Consider the following 18,152-nt stretch of genomic DNA (forward strand, 5'->3'; position numbering starts at 1 on the left):
AATCTTCCCATAATGTTAAAAGTATTTACTTTTTGTGAAGTCACAAGACCTTATGTGGCTGCAGATAGTTGTTTGAAAACTTCTGCAAAGCTTTAAACTAATAGGCAAATTTGCACAGGTTACTTTTATAGCAATTTATTATCAAAGACATGATTATAGTAAAGTAATCTTAGTCCTTGGAGTTATCTAAACCAAGTGGGAGTCCCAAAGAAGAAAAAGGAGTAAGGTTAGATTCTGAGAAAATGCAGCAGACAATAGTCAACAGTTTCAAGTGAGTTTTTTTGCTGTTTTTCACAAAGCATGAATTTATTGAAGTATTCTAAGATGGGACTATACTGTCTACATGCTGTTCTGAGGTTTTGTTGTTGTTTTTTTTTTTTTTTTAAGGAAGGAGAATAATTGATCCACATGATGGGTTTCATTTCCAATTAATTCACAAACGAATGTACATATTCTGGGCTAAATGGTTGTGAACAAGTAGGTCATACATCAAACATGAACCCCATGTAATTATAGAGGATTGACTCCTCGCATTAGTAAAAGGGACTTTGATGTTACCCATAGTTATGAAGTTATGAATAATCTTAAATATTCCTAGGGTGTGAGCCTCACTTATTAAAAATTGTCTGTTACATGTTTCTCACCATTTCTGCTGTGAAATAATTACAGAGAAAGGAAGGTAAATTTCCTACAGAGTAAGTGCACCTAACATCAGTGCTGCACCCAGCCCAGTATTTTGACTCCATCATTAGAAGAACAAGGTACTAATAAGGAAGAGCTCCATAGTGTGGTTGCTTCCAGGTACTTCCCCTGTGGGTACATCCCTACCCAATTCCTTCATTGTCCATTATGGATCTGTCCGTCATCAATATGAATAATGTATCCTTCAACCTACAGATAGTATCCAAGTCCCCAGCCTCTGGTGCAGTTTCCTGCCTTGCAAAAAAAGAAATTTCTGTGCCTCCTTGTTCTCATACTGTGGGGTTTGGTTAACAATAACTTTGTTGCCTTTCATGATTTTGTGGACTTTGATCAATCCTGTCTCCTGCCTTCTCTCTGTGCATCGAACAGTCACAGTCATTATTGCTCTTGCTGTAATATAGCAGTGACATCTCTCCACAGTGCCTTTCCCCACTTCTCTACATCCCTCTTGAACTCTGAAGACAAGAATTGATGCCATAATCAATCTGAGGCTGCAGCAGCCTTTTACACAACAGCCAAACAACCACCTCTGTCTTGTTCTCAATATTCTTCCCAACAATGCACAATGTTTTTTTGATTGTCACTGCACATAAAGTTGATGAGACAATTTGAAAGAAGCGTTTTGGAGCTCTGAGCCACTACTAAATTCAGCACCAGGGAAGCTTAGAAATCCAACTGCTCTGCAATGCAGTGGCATGTAAAAGCACACATGGTCAGTTATTGACAGTCACTTCCCCTCTGTGAAGTTCACCACTGTTAAATAGCTCAAAAAGCACAACCAACCTAGTTAACAGTTACATCTCAAAGGCATTTATAATATCTTAAAAGAAAAAAAAAAATAGGTGCACTACTTTAATTAAAAATATATGACACATATAGTCATACTAGATGCCTCAGAAAACCAGTGGAAATTGTCAGCTTTTCAGAAAGTAACTATTTTTCATGTGCCGATTTCTGGTATAGTTTAATGAGAAAAGGAATTACATTTGCTCCTTATTATTATCCCAAGTCTGGAGAATAAAATTAGATTTCATTAAATATTGTCTGGCAACATAAGTCACTGAGTAGAAAATTTATAAATATTATGAGATTTTCCCCTGGCAATATTTTAGAAATACTTCTCCTCAGACAAAGCCTAAAATATTAATCATGTAATTTTTCCTTTTCTTTTTCAGTTACTCAAGTCATTTATAACCATAAGCTGTTTGCTATTATGAAGGCTGCTTACATTTGAGAACTGTAATGATGACTTTAAAACTAAAAGATTACAGTCAAAGAGCTGTACCCTTTACACTGGGAAACTGTAAAAAAAAAAGTTGAAACATCACTTTTGCAATTCAGTAAAAATTCCTTCCAACACCATCCATAGCATCACAGACCACTTTGGGTTGGAAGGGACCAGGTGGGGGTTGGCCTCTTCTGCCAGGCAGCCAGAGACAGGACAAGAGGACACAGTCATAAGCTGTGCCAGGGAAGGTTCAGGTTGGACATTCAGAGGAAATTCTCCACAGAAAGGGTGTTAGACATTGGAATGGGCTGCCCATGGAGGTGGTGGAGTCACAGTTCCTGCAGGTGACTGGACATGGCTCTTAGTTCCATGGTGTGGTTAACATGGTAGTGTTTGATCATGGGTTGGACTTGATGATCTCAGACATCTTATCCAACCTAATTGATTCTGTGATTTTAGAGATCATCTCCTTCCAAGCCCCACTGCCATGAGCAGGGACACCTTCTACTAGACCAGGTTGCTCAGAGCCCCATCCAATCCGGCCTCGAATGCTTTCCATGGGCCATCCCAGCTTCACCGGGCAACCTGTTGCAGTATAATGTTCTAAAGAGCCGCCCACATTCCGTTTTTACCTGCGCTGTATTCGTAAACTCAGTAAGCATCAGGCCAGACAAACAACCCCACGCAGAGAGAACAATCCCACCGAGCCCGCCGCGCACCTGCGGCCGCGTGCCGCCAGGGGGCGCAGCGCGGCTGCGCGGCGGGCGGGGCGGGGCGGCGCGGGGCACGCCGGGAGCTGTCAGGGCGGCGCGGGGGTGCCGGTGGCGGTCGGGCTCTTCCGGCTCGGGTCGCTCAGGTAACGCCGCTCCCTCCGCTCCTTCCCCGGGACCCTGGTGCGGCCACGCAGCGCGGCTCGGCGGCGGCGGCTGCTCCTCCTTCCCTCCCTCCGTCCACCCGCGTCGCCGCGCCGGTGTTGGGGAGGGTCCGCCCTGGAGCCGAGCCGGCCCTCTGCTGTGCTGTGCTCTGCCCTCCCCGCCGGCACCGTCGCGGCGGACGGCGGCTGGGCCGTACTGGGCTGTGTGCGAGGGGCAGGTGCTGAGGAGCCCGGCGAGAGCGGTTATAGCCTGTTAATTGCGCTGCATCAATTAACCTGTGGCACCTGTGCATCCCTCCCCTCCGGGCTCTGTCTCTCCGCAGCCCCGAGTTTTGCGGTGCGGAGCCTCTCCCCGCGCCCGCACCCCGGCAGCGGGGCCTGCCTTCGCCCTTCGTGGTGGAGCTTCCCCACGGAACTCTTCCCGCCTGCCTTGGCGTTGGGCTGCCAGGGTCGTCCTGCTTTGACCTTGAGCGTTCAGGGGGCTGTGGGCCTCTTTTAGGTGAGATTCCTGGTTACTGGAGTTACCGCGTGTTGTATTTAGAAGGATACGTGGGGCATACGACTGTCACTGGGTTGTGTGGTGCAGGGTTAAATTTCATCTGTTGATGCAGAGATGGCCTTAAATCTTGTGATGCCAGTTTGAAAAGTATAAATATATGACAGCTTCTGTGTTAAATGTTTTAAGAAATAATATTTTCATATATGTGACAATAACCAGAGAAGCCTGAACAATTTATGTCTCTAAGCGACCTAAAATATGTTAGATATGATGTGCAGGTTTTAAAGAGCTTATTCTGGGTGACTCAACCGTTGTTTTTGTTGCTGATTGCAAGAACCCTTTCACTCCTGGATCTTCTTTCAGTATGCAGTAATAGTGAAAGTGTTATGGCTCTCAGGTTAACTGCAGAGTGTTACTGATACCTGAATTCCAGCTGTAGGAGCTGAAGAGTTGGGAAGACTGTATCTAAAGAGTAACAGGCTAGATGCTTGCAGGTAATAAAGGGACCACATTATAATGTTGAAGATCCTTGTCTTTTCGTTTTGCTGCTGAGGCTTGGCCTGTGTTAAATACTTAAACAGGCCTGGCTATCAAATTTGTTCTCTTTGTTTGTGGGGGTTTTTTTGTTTTTTTTGTTTTTTTTATGTTAGTATCTTTTCAGAATGAGGGTGGAACACAGTAGATCTTTTGGTCCTGGTGTGATGACTAAATATTGTGAATATCCAGAAAGTACAGTAATTTCTAATATAGCATGTATGAATGCTATTGGGGGAGATGTCAGTTTGGAAACAGGCAGAATATTTACAGCATAAATTGTGGTTTTGTTTTCATTGGCATGAGAATTGGCACTTTTGAAAGCTAAGCAGCCTGGAAATTATATGGGCAAAGGCTACATTTCTAGCTCCCTGAATGTCTTGCTTTCCCAACTTGTTGGTAACTCCTGTGACAGTATATATTTAAGCAGCTTTTTGCAAAGAAAAGGTATCTTCTATTTTCCATTACTGGAGTGGCTGTGCATTTGAGTGGATGGTTCTGCTCACGATGGAGGCAGTGCTTTTCTTGTGTAAGAGTATTGGCATGCTGTGCAGACCATGGGAAATGCTCGTCGCAGGCACAGCAGTTGTGTGGGTGATGTGGTGCTGTGGATCAACCCCAGCCAGAATCCAAGCCCCATTTCCCCACCTGCAGGACAAGGGAGAGAATGAGAAGGATAACAGGAAGAAAACTCATGGGTTGAGATAAGGACAGTTTAGAAGGGAAAGCAGCAGATACACAAGCAAAGCAAAACAAGGAATGAATTTACCCCTTCCCATGGGCAAGCAGGTGTTCAGCCCTCTCCAGGGGAGCAGGGCCCCATCACACCTAGTGGTGGCTTGGGAGGAAAACAAACACCATCACTACCAATGTTCCCCCTTCCTCCTTCTTTGTATGCTAAGCATGATGTCATGTTTTCATGTCTTTGGCCACTTTGGGTCACCGGTACCAGCTCTGTCTCCTCTGAACTTCCCATGCCCCTCCAGCCTGCTCGACAGCAGGGCAGTACGAAAAAATAGAAAAGGCCTTGGCTGTGTGTAAGCCTGTCCAGCAATAACAAAAATATCTCTATACTATCAGCCATGTTTAGCACAAATCTGAAACAGCCCCCTACCAGCTGCTGTGGAGAAAATGAACTGTATTCCTCTGGTGTAAGTGGACTCAGCCTGTAATCTCCTGTCACTGTTTTCTATTTGAATACAGGGAGGACACTTCCATGTGTTCATCTCTGGTTAGTTCTCTTGGCCACCGTTCCTGCTGTCCACTTTTAATGTCTTCTTGCTTAGCCAGGAATTACTGCTTGCTCTGGGTTGGCTGGCTGAAAATGCTTACTGATATTCTTTTCTCTTTTTTCCTTTTCTTTTTGCTTTTTTGTCTTTGGTGGAGCTGTATTATGTTAAATCTGCAATGTGTAGAAGAGAACCAAGAAGAGATACGAAGTATATTGTGAAAAAACCCTGTTTTGAAAATGACTGAGAAAAATAGGAGGTAGAAAAGAAACTACACTAAATGATACCTGCTAAAGCATGAAATAGAAAAATGGAAGTAATTTTTCTGCATGCACATAAATTGTCTTCCAGATTAATAACCATGTTGCTCTGATTTATAGCTGAAAAGAAGCCGAATGATAAATAGAAGCAGTAAGTGATATGTTTCCCTCTGAGAGGCCAGGGAGAAGAAGCACTGCAGGATCAACCATTTTCTCCCAGTAGCTGAAACAAGAAATGAAAAGAAAGCATCAAGGAGAATCAGTAAATAGTATTACAAGTCAACACATTCCTATTTTTGTCAGAAACTTGTAGTTCAGTATAAGCATTAAAAAATAGAAGTCAAGGAATGGTTCTTTGCCTGAGTTGATTTTTTCATTTGCAGAAATTGTAGGGAATTTAACCTTTAATTCATGTCTTTTCTGGCTTACTTCTGAAAATAGGGGGAATAAACAAGTTTTGATCCAGGCATCTGCTTTCAAAACAGTGAGGAAAAGGATTCTACTTTACAAATTCCTTTGAAGTCTACCTCTGGAACTGGGAAACCAGTTGCATTGTAGAATGTAACCACAGTCTAGATAATGCAGAGATATATGCATGCCATACAACACTATTTTAGAATTAAAATCAGAATGAAGTTACAGAAATTCATTGAAATTAATGAATTGCTAATACCTTAGACCTCAGGGCATAATAAAAAAAGGAAGATGAAGTTTTGCCCAAATGTATTGTATTAGGTTATCCAGGTAAGGTAAGGATAAGTATATGAGAGCTTCTGATATGCCTTTGTGAAGAGACCTGTCAGGATTGTTTGAAGACAGAATGTTAAACCCACCTGAAGCTACATATTAGAACAATGGGTATGGATAAATGAAAGGCTATTGTGAGCAAAGAATAAATGAATAAATTACCTGGCTACCACTTTATTTTGTTAATTTGGTAGATTCTGTGTTAAGCTGTGTATCAGAATATTTAAAGAGAAGTTTCAATGTGAAGGCAGAGCATTACCCTGAAAGCAAAGCTTCTCACTCAGTACAAAGTATTGCAAGTGTAATGTAAGACAGTGAACCTCATCTAAGGTTTTTTGGTTTTGTTTTTTTTTTTTTTTGTGTACAAAGCTGAAAAATATCCTGAAGTTGGCAAACTCTCCTTTAAAGCAAAGTATAGAACAAATAGCTGTAATAGCTGTAAATGAAGTCATTCTGGTTTGAGTTGATTTTGTTGTTATGTTTGCTATGGCGTTTTTGCTGTTGTTTGTTTATTTATTTTAAATGTATGATATATTAATTTGACTTAGCAATTTGACTAAAAAGAATAAAAATATGCAAGAAAGAAAAAGAATACCGCAAGGAAAGTCTTCTCTCAATAAATGCTTGGGAAAGAAAAGCTAGCTAGTTAAAAAGGAATTCTTTTCAGAGAGGGTTCTTTTCATTTGAAGTCATGAGGCTGAAACACACAAAAGTGGAAATAAATTGCAGTTTATTTTAGGAAGCCTGTCCCGTTCCTGTGCTCAGGCAGCTGGAGAGAAGGTAACTATTTGAGGTCGTGCACTTAGCACGCACTACTCAAGAGGGAGGGCAGTGGTCCCAAGGCCCAGTGGGTGTGTGTGAGAGCTGGGCAGTTCTGCTGTGGCACTGGGAAAGCACAAAGCCACGGTGCTCACAGGTGGCACAGGAGCCACGAGGAGGGTGTGGCTGCACTCACACCAGAACACTTGTTCTCCCTGAGATAGCACTTTTTCCAACCCACTGAACTTGTGGTTGTCTGGCATGTGGCTATGCCAGGTAAACACCTTCCATATCCTGTGCAGAGTAATCCAAACAGCCTTATTGCTAATATTCAGTCTCAGGAGCTCTTTATGAAGGTGAGAGCTGATGCTGTATGATGTTGCAGGTTGGATTGTGGATAGCTGAAAAAGGCCCTGCCAGCCCTGGGAGCAAGTCAACGTTGGTTTTTTGGTTTTTTTAGTTTTGTTTTTTTTGTTGTTGTTGTTGTTTTTGGGTTTTTTTTGGTTTTTTTTTTTTGAGCATGGCAACAGTTTCTTTTGGTCAAGGGGCAGTAGTTGCAACACTATAAGCAATGTTACACATAATTTCAGAGTAAGAATTTTATGTTTCTGCTTGGCTCAGCATTGTGAAAGTGACTGGTGACTCCAGGAAATTATCTTTTGTACTCTGGTGGAAGGTCTCCTTGCCCATAGCAGAGGAGTAGGAGCTAAATGCACTTTAAGGTCCATTCTAATTCAAAACATGATATGATTTAACAAAAGTTCTTGAATATTTTATATTGTTCAAATGCCAGCTGTGAGAATGAGATGATTATTTTTAAAATGTCTTTAATCAAATTGTTTACACTTCTTTGATAGATGCATTGCTGCCAAAATTTAAGATTTGTGTGGAACGATGGTAACTGTGAACTGAGATGAAATAAAGTTTAAGGAGGCAACACTGAAGACTTGTGAAATTGAGTGCATGGTAAATTCTAGGTGGCTTTTTTTCTTCAAATGTGTAGTTGAATATGAGGGAAATAGTGACCAGTTCTAGATTTATACTGAAATATTGCTTATTCAAATGTAATGGTCAACAAAGGGAAAAAGGGGACAAAAAAGGTACTTGAAAGCAAGTGTTGAAGAATAGCCACAGTTTCAAAGAAGCATTTTCCCATTTTTCTCTATGTTATGTTATTCTGACTTAAATTGCCATCTGTTTTTTAGTAAGATGTGTTAGATGTTTTGCATAATTTGGAATAAGAAGCAAGGCTGTCTGGAGCTTTGTTGATTTTTTGGATGTAAAATGATCACTGATTGAGCTACAATTTATTGTATAGAGAATTCAGAAATTGTTTGTTGTAAGAAAGGAAAAATGGGGGAATGTTATTTTAATAGAAGAAAATATTTTAGTTAATGGTTGACCTGAGCTTTAAGAAAGATGCAAATCATCATCTTTCATTTACTGACTGATGCAAGTTCAGATCTGTGAAATGTGAATATTTGATTTGATCTCATAAAGAACGACACTTTAAAAGTAGACACTCTAGTGTAAGATTCTGGCATTCATGAAGTGCAAAAGTACCTAACTCTAGAGAAGATGATATCTGTTATAATTTGCCAGAAACACTGAGATAATCCTGAGCAGTATGCAGTCAACAGTGCTCAAAGGCTGAAAGAAAAGGAATCAGTAGTTTTCTGTTTGTGGGTCTGGAGTCAAAATCAAAATTTCAGTCCGGTATATGGAACTGTTTTGTAGTTCACCTGTTATATATTGAGGAGATGTAATAAAATACAGCTGAGTAGAAGGGTTAAAATGTCACCCTAAACTCAGTTTTTAAGAAGCAGTTGGAAGAAACATGTATTTGTCAATGATAGTGAGAAGTCTTTGGTCACTTTTTTCTCCCCTCTGATAAGCAGATGTAGATTTGGGGGTTTTTTTAATAGTTACAGAAAAATTATGCTCTAAAGCACATTTGTTTAAGGTTTGTTTGTAATTATAAATTTGTATAGTAACTAGAGCAGTTGAATCCTTAGAAGGCTTGTTGTACATTCCTTATCAATTTTTAAGCTTGTTCCTTGTTCTTCTTTATGGACTCCTGTCTGGTGTAGGCCACCCTTTGGAAGATTGTACAACAGAAATTGCAGAAAATAAATTTTTATATATCTGATGTACTTGCATCAGACTCTGCTCACTGATAGACATAGGTTTACTCCAGTCTTTTTTTCTGTAACTAATGTGCAAAAGAAGAAAAAATTTACTCATTTTCTTTTTACTGACAGTTTGATTTTTTTTTTTATTTAATAATGAATCAGCTTGTTTTGTAGCTTCATAAGTAAGGAGGGTGCACATCCAGTTAGGTACCTAAGCTAACCTCTGTAGTACAAACCATAGGTTTTCTTGCATTTAGGTTTTTTGGGTTTTTTTTAATATGAGAATCACTCTCAAGAAAACATCTTGTGTTGATTTAGAAATTGCCAGTATGAGTAATGCACAGATTATTATACAGATTTGATGTAATTTAATTTTGTTGTGAAAGAAATTTTAATACCAAAAGCAGAGCTGTTTTTTTTCCGTGGAAGGGTGTAATGTGCCATGTCCGCTTGTGAATATGACTGGAAAAGTGTACTGAGAAATTATTAGTCACAATAATAAATCTTACTAAGTGTTGTAGACTGTTTCAGGATACTAATGATATAATGGCTAGTTGCAGTTAATAATACTGCTAGGTGGGGTTCTTTTGTTTTGTTTGTTTGTGTAATATGGAGGAGATTCTTCTTTCATTATTCTACTGAATAGCAGTTGGCCAAAATAACAAGCTCAAATGGTTCTTATTCTTCAGAAGATATTAGAGATTCCTGTTTGAAAAGTTCTGAGACTGTGGAAAGCCAGTCTAGAAACAGAGTAATTAGCTGTAATTGGAAAATCTTTATCTGTGGTTATAGAAGAATGTATATATTTTCTATATTTGAATTTTATCTGTAGAGTCTGGTGTGGGATTTGCAGGACTTATTTTGCTATTCATATTGTTAAATGCTTCTGAAGGGAAGCAAAGCATAGTAAATTACCAAATGATAAGGCTTCTGTTTTCCATATATTGGAATCTGTGTTTGTATTGAGTCTATTTAAATACAAATGTTTTTCTTCAGTTGCTGGCTTAAAATGTGGGCACTATACATGGCTTAAAAAGCAATAACACTACAGTGAAATTAGAGTTTTTTGTCATCTGCTGTTTAATTGCTTGCTAGTTCTTTTACTGTGCATCCCATAGCCACCCTTGAAATGGTACACAATTTAAAAAATGCCTTGGAATATTGCATTGCAAAGCAGAAACCCTGAGGAATTCAAAGGAGCAAGCTTGTGAGCTTGGATTCTTGTAGTACTTGGAACAAATCTTGAGATTGCCTGAAGTGACTTGATGTGTGCAGATTTGTGCTCCACAATCAGCCACTGGACCTGTACCAGTATTTCAGTATTGCAGGTTGGTGTGAAGCATACAAATAAAGCAATTATCTGATGCTTGGAAAAAAAAAAAAAGAGTGGAATAGTAGCAAATCAAACCTGAAGAGGAGCTTTGGGGTAAAATTGATAAGGGAGATCTTATGAATCAAATCTCATAACCTTGTGATTAAATCAAAACAGAATCTAGATAAAAGCTGCATTTATGGAATTGATTTGATGAAGCTGCTGTTCCTCTCCACATTCCTTTGGCTTCAGTGAAAAACATTTAGAGCTTCTTAAAGAGGTGAATAGTTTGTGTTGAGGTGAGACAGAAGGCACTTAGGTACAAAAGATATGAAGAATGAGCACTTGCCCTGCAAAGAGCTGAAGCAATATTGTTTTAACATGAGTTGGAGGAAAACCAATACCACCTCATTGGTGAAGGGAACTGAAGGCTGCTCTGGGAACACACTATGCACAGCTCCCAGCAAAAGAAGATTCATGGCCCCAGACACCTGTTTTCCTTGTCAGAGTCATGTGCAAAGACTCCAGGTGTACCCAGAATTGTGTGGTGTCAATATTTTAATTCCCACTAAAAGGTGAAGTAAAAGGTAGTAAGTGTCAAGACCTACTTCTTACTATTTAAATATAGTTATACTAAATTATTTGAAAGTGTGTAGTACATCTTAAATAGTTTCTTCCTCATTGATAAGCTTTTTGCTGGGAGAGAAAGTATATTTACTTTTTGACATCCATTTAAAAATGGCCATCTAACAGGTCAGTGATTGCCTATGTCAGACTCATGAGAATGGCTTAACCTTCAATCTGAGAAACTTGGCTCATCTCATCTGGTATACAAAAAGGGAAAAAACATTCCCCAAAGGATTGTGCTCTTCATATTTTTGTTTAAAAAGAGAAACAAAGAATATTCCAAGGAAATTTGGCCCTCATGCCAAATGATGATTGTGTAATGACAATAAATGTTTTGTTCTGTGGGCTGTCTGATGGTGTAGCATAAAATGCTATTTTTCACTTTATTTAATCTATCAAATTTTATTTTTTATCTAACTTTGTCAAAGTAGTAAACCATAGAAGAATAAGGGTGTGATGCATATAAGGAAATAGACACTACCAAGCTTTACATTTTCTTGAAATACCAGCTGTAAAATCAAATGTTTTTAAATCTGCATTTTTATCATAGATGAGGAGAACAGGCAGGTATTGATAAGAATACATTATAGAAATATGAAATTTTTAAAAACTACATTGTGGAATATCTTTAAACAAAAAGAAAACCATAGTAAACAAGTTTATTTTTATGTATGAGAACTCATAACAATTGACATTCCTGTAATTTTAATGATTGTAGAATAGAAGTAGTCCAAGGTTTATAAAAATAATGCATAACATTTATGTAGTATCCTCTCTGGATGCCTCACTTATTATGGCTGCTCATGATTTGTCTAAAAGTGAGATTTCATTGTGGGAAAAAGTATGCCAAAAATTCTTTGCATGAATTCTTTTTGGAAAAAAAATCCCCACTTGTTAAAGATAGAAAAATAAGACCATAACTGTAGAGTAATGAGAAAACAGTCAATTTTTTCTTCTCTGTATGAAACTTCATAATGATTAAATTTGCACAGCCAGTGCACAGTAGGCTTGTCTAAAAGCATAGTTATTCAGTTTAAGATGTTAATGTATTTTGTTTTTAAAATTAAGGGATTGTTCTGGTTAGTTTTTAAATCTGAAAGGAAGCTACCTGTTTAACCCTGTACTCTACCTGATTTGTTTAACCTTTGATGATCCTTTATAAGACCTCTCTCAACTCTCAGGTTTTTCAAGCACTTGAGGAAGACAGAGCCCTGTCTTCCACTCAGCCATAAGTGGTTGCATTTAAGCTTTAGCTGGATAAAAAAGGATTCTGATGCATTCTTCACTCAAAAAGAATTATTTACTGTGTCAAGTTCTTTCTCTATCCATTGTGCCTGGAAAAATAGGAACTGTGCTCGTTTTAGATGTGGTGGTTCTTTTTTCAGTGTTAATACTTTATTTCACTTTTGGAGATCAAACTTTGGTGGTTTTGCAGCTGTCTCTCTGAGAAATTTTTTTGTTCTGTTTTCGAGAACAAACCTGATCTTTTTTGAGATTTAATCCAAAAATGGTTATTATAAAGCAAAACTTCATGAAAAGGGTTGTTTTGGTTTTTGTTATTTTTTTAAATTAAAACTGCTATCTTAAGTGCTTTATGCCAGTGAGATATTGTGAGATCTATCAATTTGACACTCAGAATGTGTTTTTTAAATAATGGTTTGCATTTCTCTTTTGTCTTGGAGACAATTTGTCATCATTACTCTGCCATCAGAATCAAGTGTGCAGAAACCTTGTAATTTTTGGCTTTTTTATTCACTCCTTCTATCCAGCTCTTTTCGTTTTGTCTGCCATTTTCTTGTTTTTCTCTATTCTTGCAACTTTCCTTATCATAGAAAACAGTCTGATGAATACTGCTTCTTTATACCTGTTCCATGGTTTGTTTGGTTTTTTCAGTCATGCACTTCTTTCAATTCTGCACACAATTTTCTTCCCATTTCCCTTTAATTGAGACAGAAGAGGACAGCATCTACTGAATGTGAAGTCTCTTCTGAGGCCAAATAAAAAGAGATCCCAAAGGTCTCCCCCAATAATGCCCTCATTATTGAAAGGGGAACTGAATCTGCCTTTTTCACAGATGTTCTACAATAGCATTTCTTGTTGAGTTGTATTTGCTTAGGGTGAAATTAGCCTTAAAAATTGATTTCTTTTAAAAGGTTATTGAACCTCTGATGTTAGAAAAAAACAAGTAATCTATTACCTATGAAAGTACAGAGTGGTGTTCTGCAACTAGAATATCTTAATTACTTGGTGTAGACTAGCACATGATGAAAATATGTTGGGTAAATTGCAAAAGCCTATGATTACAGAACACTAGTAAACATGTATTTTTGTTGTGCCTGGATGACAGTAATGTAAAAACAAAGTAGATTGCATCACTGGATTAGAATAGCAAGTCTTGTAAAAGGAAGTGTTGATGCACAGAAGTCCTTTGAATAGTGTGTAACTATTGTATGTATCCTTCAGTTTTTTCTTCTGCTTGGAAGTGATTGAGAAAGATGGGTGTCTTCTGTTTGCAGAAAGGCTGGTTTGCTGGAAGGTGGGGGTTTCTGGTGATGGGCTCAGAGGAAGTAAGGATGACAACAAGAAATCACTTTGTTGCATTGCTTAGAACAAGCAGTGCTTTTTAGAAGAGACAGTGCATTAATTTTATAGGGATTTTTGTTTGGCTTGTGACATTGTGATTTTTATTATTTATTTGGGTTTTTTTTAATAGGACTTGATGTTGGATATGTGTTAAATATTTTCTGGTATTTGATTGCAATAATTTAGCTTTTTTTAATGGTTTTTTGTAACCTTATTTCAGATTTTTCTTAATATCTTTGAGGAAAATGTAGTGCTTTTTATACGTATTTTAACAATATGTCTTGGAACAATGGCTTCAGGGCTTTCTTCTTTCATATTTTGAATAGGTAATGTCTGTACATGAATTGCAAGCTGGTCTCTAGTGGGGACACCCTGGGAGGATGAACACGGAGGAGCTGGAGTTACTGACTGATTCCAAGTACAGAAACTATGTAGCAGCTGTTGACAAAGCACTGAAGAACTTTGAATATTCCAGTGAATGGGCAGATTTAATATCAGCACTTGGGAAGCTAAACAAGGTATGCCTGGCAAGTGCTCTTAAAAAGGTTCAGGAGTTACAAAAGGTACTGCAAAAGCTGAACAGTATGGTAGTGCAAGGTTCCAGCTGTCCAATACTCTTGCAAATATTTCAGCAGTCTGAGCCAAATGTTGGGTGTGGGCAAGGAGCAAACAAATCAAACACCTTTCTGAGACCTGGAGTTGAACTCTTGGTAACTAAACAGAGAAGTTATTTACATTTCTAGTGGAAATAAATGCAATACCTCTTCTATTAGTAATATTTACTTCTAATAGCATTCAGTCTTATAGAAATTATGTGAAAAATAGTAACTGGTATAAATATCAGCAGTTGTTTCATGAAGCATGGGTACTAAAATCAGTCTCAAATCATTCATGGACCAGATAATATTATCATTTTGATTAATTTTAACAGCTAAGTTTAATAGGCAATATCATTGTAACCTTTAATAGTAGTTTACAAATGAATGCAGATCTGATATCCATAAAAATATTTCAGGTAGTTGTATGTGTTTTCAGGCATCCCCACTCAGGAAAATGACACTATAATTGGAAGTGACATCATTAGTTTGTATGAACCCTCTTTTTTTTTCCCCTCTTTTTTATTATTCTCGCAGTCCTTGCTGCATGTTTGTGCAATGTAAAGGCTATGATATTGGGGGGGGGGGGAACCAGAAAATGCAAATGCAGGTGTGTTTTCCACTCCTGAAGTGATAACATAGTTTCAGACAGTGGTAAAGTTTTGTATGTGATCTCACTCTACTTCATTCTCTTAAAGCTGTCCTGGACTTATAACCCACAGTTTAACAGTTTAATCCATGAGCTAGTGCTAATGGATTTTATCAAATGGAAGTAGCAATTTTTGTCCTCAAATGAATGAGTAAATGGCAAATGGACAAGCTGTAGGCAAGAAGCCCATTAAAAGTGAAGTTTCGAATGCCTTGGCAATTTCACCTATAAAGAGTGTACAAGTGAAAAGCAAGGCAGAGATAAAGCTCCAGAGTGGATTTTAATGGCCTTGGGTTTTTTTCTTGTAACCTGGGTTTGTGTGGTGACTTACTGAGCATGTCTAGGAACTCCTTTATAAAATGTGCATTTTATAACTTATTTTGTGCTGTTTTTCTTCATGTGCTGGTTTACCAGGTGCTACAGAACAACGCCAAGTACCAGGTAGTACCCAAAAAGCTGACGATAGGCAAGCGCTTGGCACAATGTCTGCATCCGGCTCTGCCGGGAGGGGTTCATCGCAAGGCACTTGAAACGTATGAGATCATTTTTAAAATCATTGGACCCAAGCGTTTGGCCAAAGATCTGTTCCTCTACAGGTACAATATTTTAAACAACTCCCTTCCAAATGTACAATATTTTAAACAACTCCCTTCCAAATGCATAGGCAAGATCTTTTTGTTTTCCCGCGTTTTGTTTTTCCCGCTTTTTATATTCGCAGTATTACTTTGTTATAGAGCAAGAATCAATCAAGAACCAATTTCTTTTCCTCACGCTACTGGTGTTTTCCTAGTACTTTTCTTTTGAATATTGTATAATGGAAGATACACAGATCACCTAAGTTTTTGTTAGGAACTGATTTTAGTGCAAGAAAACGTGGAATTTATTGTTTTTCATTGAAATAAAAATTTCTGCCTGTATGTACAGTATGTATAGTAATTGAAATGTTAAATCCTCATTGTATTAACATTACATTTTTGTTTTTAAGTGGTTTTGGAAAAGAATGGGTATAGTTTGTTGCAAGAAACTTTGTAATCAAATTAACAGAACAGAAAGATTTTGTTTTGTTAGTATGGGGGCAAGTACAAACTTTTTCTCAGTCTCTGGAACTGATGATAATGGAAAAAAAGGATAACCTTGAAGAGTTAAGTTTGCTCAGCATGTACAGTTCCGAAACTTCCATTTTGAGGTGTACATTTTTGGTTGGGTGGGGTGGGCAAGACATTAAGTTATTTATTATATAATGAATAGAGGGATGTGTGCACACTGCCACATGTGTTTCTTAATCTTTACCTGTCCCTAAAGATTAAAATTTCATCAGTTTGAGAAATAGTGGGATAAAATAGAAATCTGTTCAGGTAGAAAAGGTGTGCATTAATGCTTGGAAAGAAGCTGTATGCCTTAACATCAGCTCTTCTGTCTTGTATTGTCATGATGTTTATATATAATTACATTGAGGGGGGGAATGTTTAGGTTGTTTGTTTCCACATGTTTTAAAAGTCACTGTGAGTTCATAGCTCACATTTTTTGCTTGTACAGTGTTTCAGTAGCTGCAAGATACCATTAACAGTAAGTTCTAGGGTAGTGGAAAATGCTACCTTGTATAATCTAGCTAAAAGCTATTGTTATTGCTGCTAGGGCAAAGACAGGCATTCACATTAAGGCATTATCAAAGATTCCAGTATTTGTCATGAAAGCAGAATGCCAGTATCTGAACATCAAATCCTGAAGTGTGAGTAATAGCTTTACAAAGAATGACTGTGGGTTAGTGGGCTGCTTATTGAACAAAAAGACATTTTCTATAGAAAAAAAGAAGCCAGTTGACAATGGTAAAAGACAAGTTCTGCTAGTCAGATAAAGGCAAAAAAACATTTTTACCATAAGTCTTGTATTTTGGAATGAGTTTTATAGGGTTTTTTTTTCCTCTATCGTGGACAATATCCTATCTACATAGATATTTCTTTTAGTCGTAGATTTGTAGGTGTACATTTTGACTCTTTCCTTAAAATTATTTATTTTTATTGTTCTTTGATTTTTCTTCTTCATATATCAGGGTCTTCTAACCTGAGTCCTCAATGATTTTTGAAAATTGAAGTTGTGTTCATGTGCATTTGATTATTGGTACAGTTTGTAATAATTGATGATATTTAGTAGCAGTCATATCTATGTAACTTCTTGGGAGATCACATTTGTAACTTTTGTGAACTTAGATTCAAGTAAATTCAGAACATACTTTCAGTGTTTTCAGTCCGGCTGTTTTATGAACAGTATTGTGAATAGGTTTTATTGTTAGTTTTAGAAGCTGTTTTCAGACTGAATTTCTGAAATAAATATATACTTTGATGCCACTTAACAGTATAAATACCTTAAATTTTATCTCAAGGTTACTGGCTGAAGTAAAACACCATGATTTTTCTTTCAGAAAATTATTTCTATAAATCTCCTCAAATTGTTCTTATCAAGTATTGTGTTGTTCCTTAATAAGAGCAAAGAAAATTTATTTTTAAATACAATTTTCAATGTGAGGTGGTTCAATATGGGCAAAATTAACATTTTGTTATGCAGAGATGCTTCTGGTTTGTCATATTTGTTTTATTGTTGAAAGACCATCATCTCTGGGCCTTCAGTGCTTGTTATCACAATAGTAATAAAGATCACATTAGCCTTGGGATACTAACCTGTCCATCTAATGGCAGTCATATTGTGTGGTGGTCTATGCCTATGCACAATTCTAAGATAAAAAATCTGATGCTTATAATAAATATATTGGATGTGCCTGTAGCAGTCTTTAGAGAAAAATAACATTTTTACATGAGAAGCTTCTTTTAAAAAATTAAAATTTATTTTTCACAGTTCTGGACTATTTCCACTCCTTGCCAATGCTGCTATGTCTGTCAAGCCAACATTATTGAGTCTGTATGAGATTTATTACCTCCCTTTGGGGAAAACTTTGAAACCAGGACTGCAAGGACTGTTGACTGGGATTCTGCCTGGGTTAGAGGAGGGATCAGAATATTATGAAAGGTAAGGATACTTATGTTAATAAGTTCCTATGCTTGAGCTAATACTTATATGTGGATTTTATTGTTTTTAAGGTGGTTGCTTTTTAATTTGATGCTGTCATATCATATTAATTGCAACAGAATGGTGTGGTAGGAGGTTCTTAGCATTAATTAGGACAAATTAACTGTTAGTTGTTCCTGCTAGTAGTTGTGGAAAGGGAATTGGCATTAAGGAGACTTAGTGTTATATGCCAGTCTCTTCTCTCAGGTAGCAAACAATAGAATGAGATAAAATGGCTTCAGGTTGTTCCAGGAGAGGTTTAGATTGGATTTAGGAAAAATTGCTTCACCTAAAAGGTTGTCAAGCATTGGAACAGGCAGCCTGGGGAAGTAGTGGAATCATCATGCCTGGAGGTATTTAA

General features: G+C 37.7%; 1 protein-coding gene across 8 annotated transcripts in view; it reads left to right on the forward strand.

Annotated features, from left to right (window-relative positions):
- The first annotated feature begins 2,698 nt into the window (after nt 1–2,698).
- Nucleotides 2,699–18,152, forward strand: part of DOP1A (DOP1 leucine zipper like protein A) — a 59,354-nt gene continuing 43,900 nt past the window's right edge. For 4 of the 8 annotated variants that reach the window (XM_079326664.1, XM_079326671.1, XM_079326668.1 and 1 more), the window contains exons 1-4: nt 2,699–2,786; nt 13,813–14,004; nt 15,146–15,327; nt 17,582–17,752. In XM_079326664.1, the coding sequence (XP_079182790.1) occupies nt 13,867–14,004; nt 15,146–15,327; nt 17,582–17,752 (491 nt within the window). In that variant the 5' untranslated portion in view covers nt 2,699–2,786; nt 13,813–13,866. The other 4 variants (XM_079326670.1, XM_079326665.1, XM_079326667.1 and 1 more) reach the window with 4 other exon arrangements.

Source organism: Erithacus rubecula, assembly GCF_903797595.1.
Source record: "Erithacus rubecula genome assembly, chromosome: 2".
NCBI lineage: Eukaryota > Metazoa > Chordata > Aves > Passeriformes > Muscicapidae > Erithacus > Erithacus rubecula.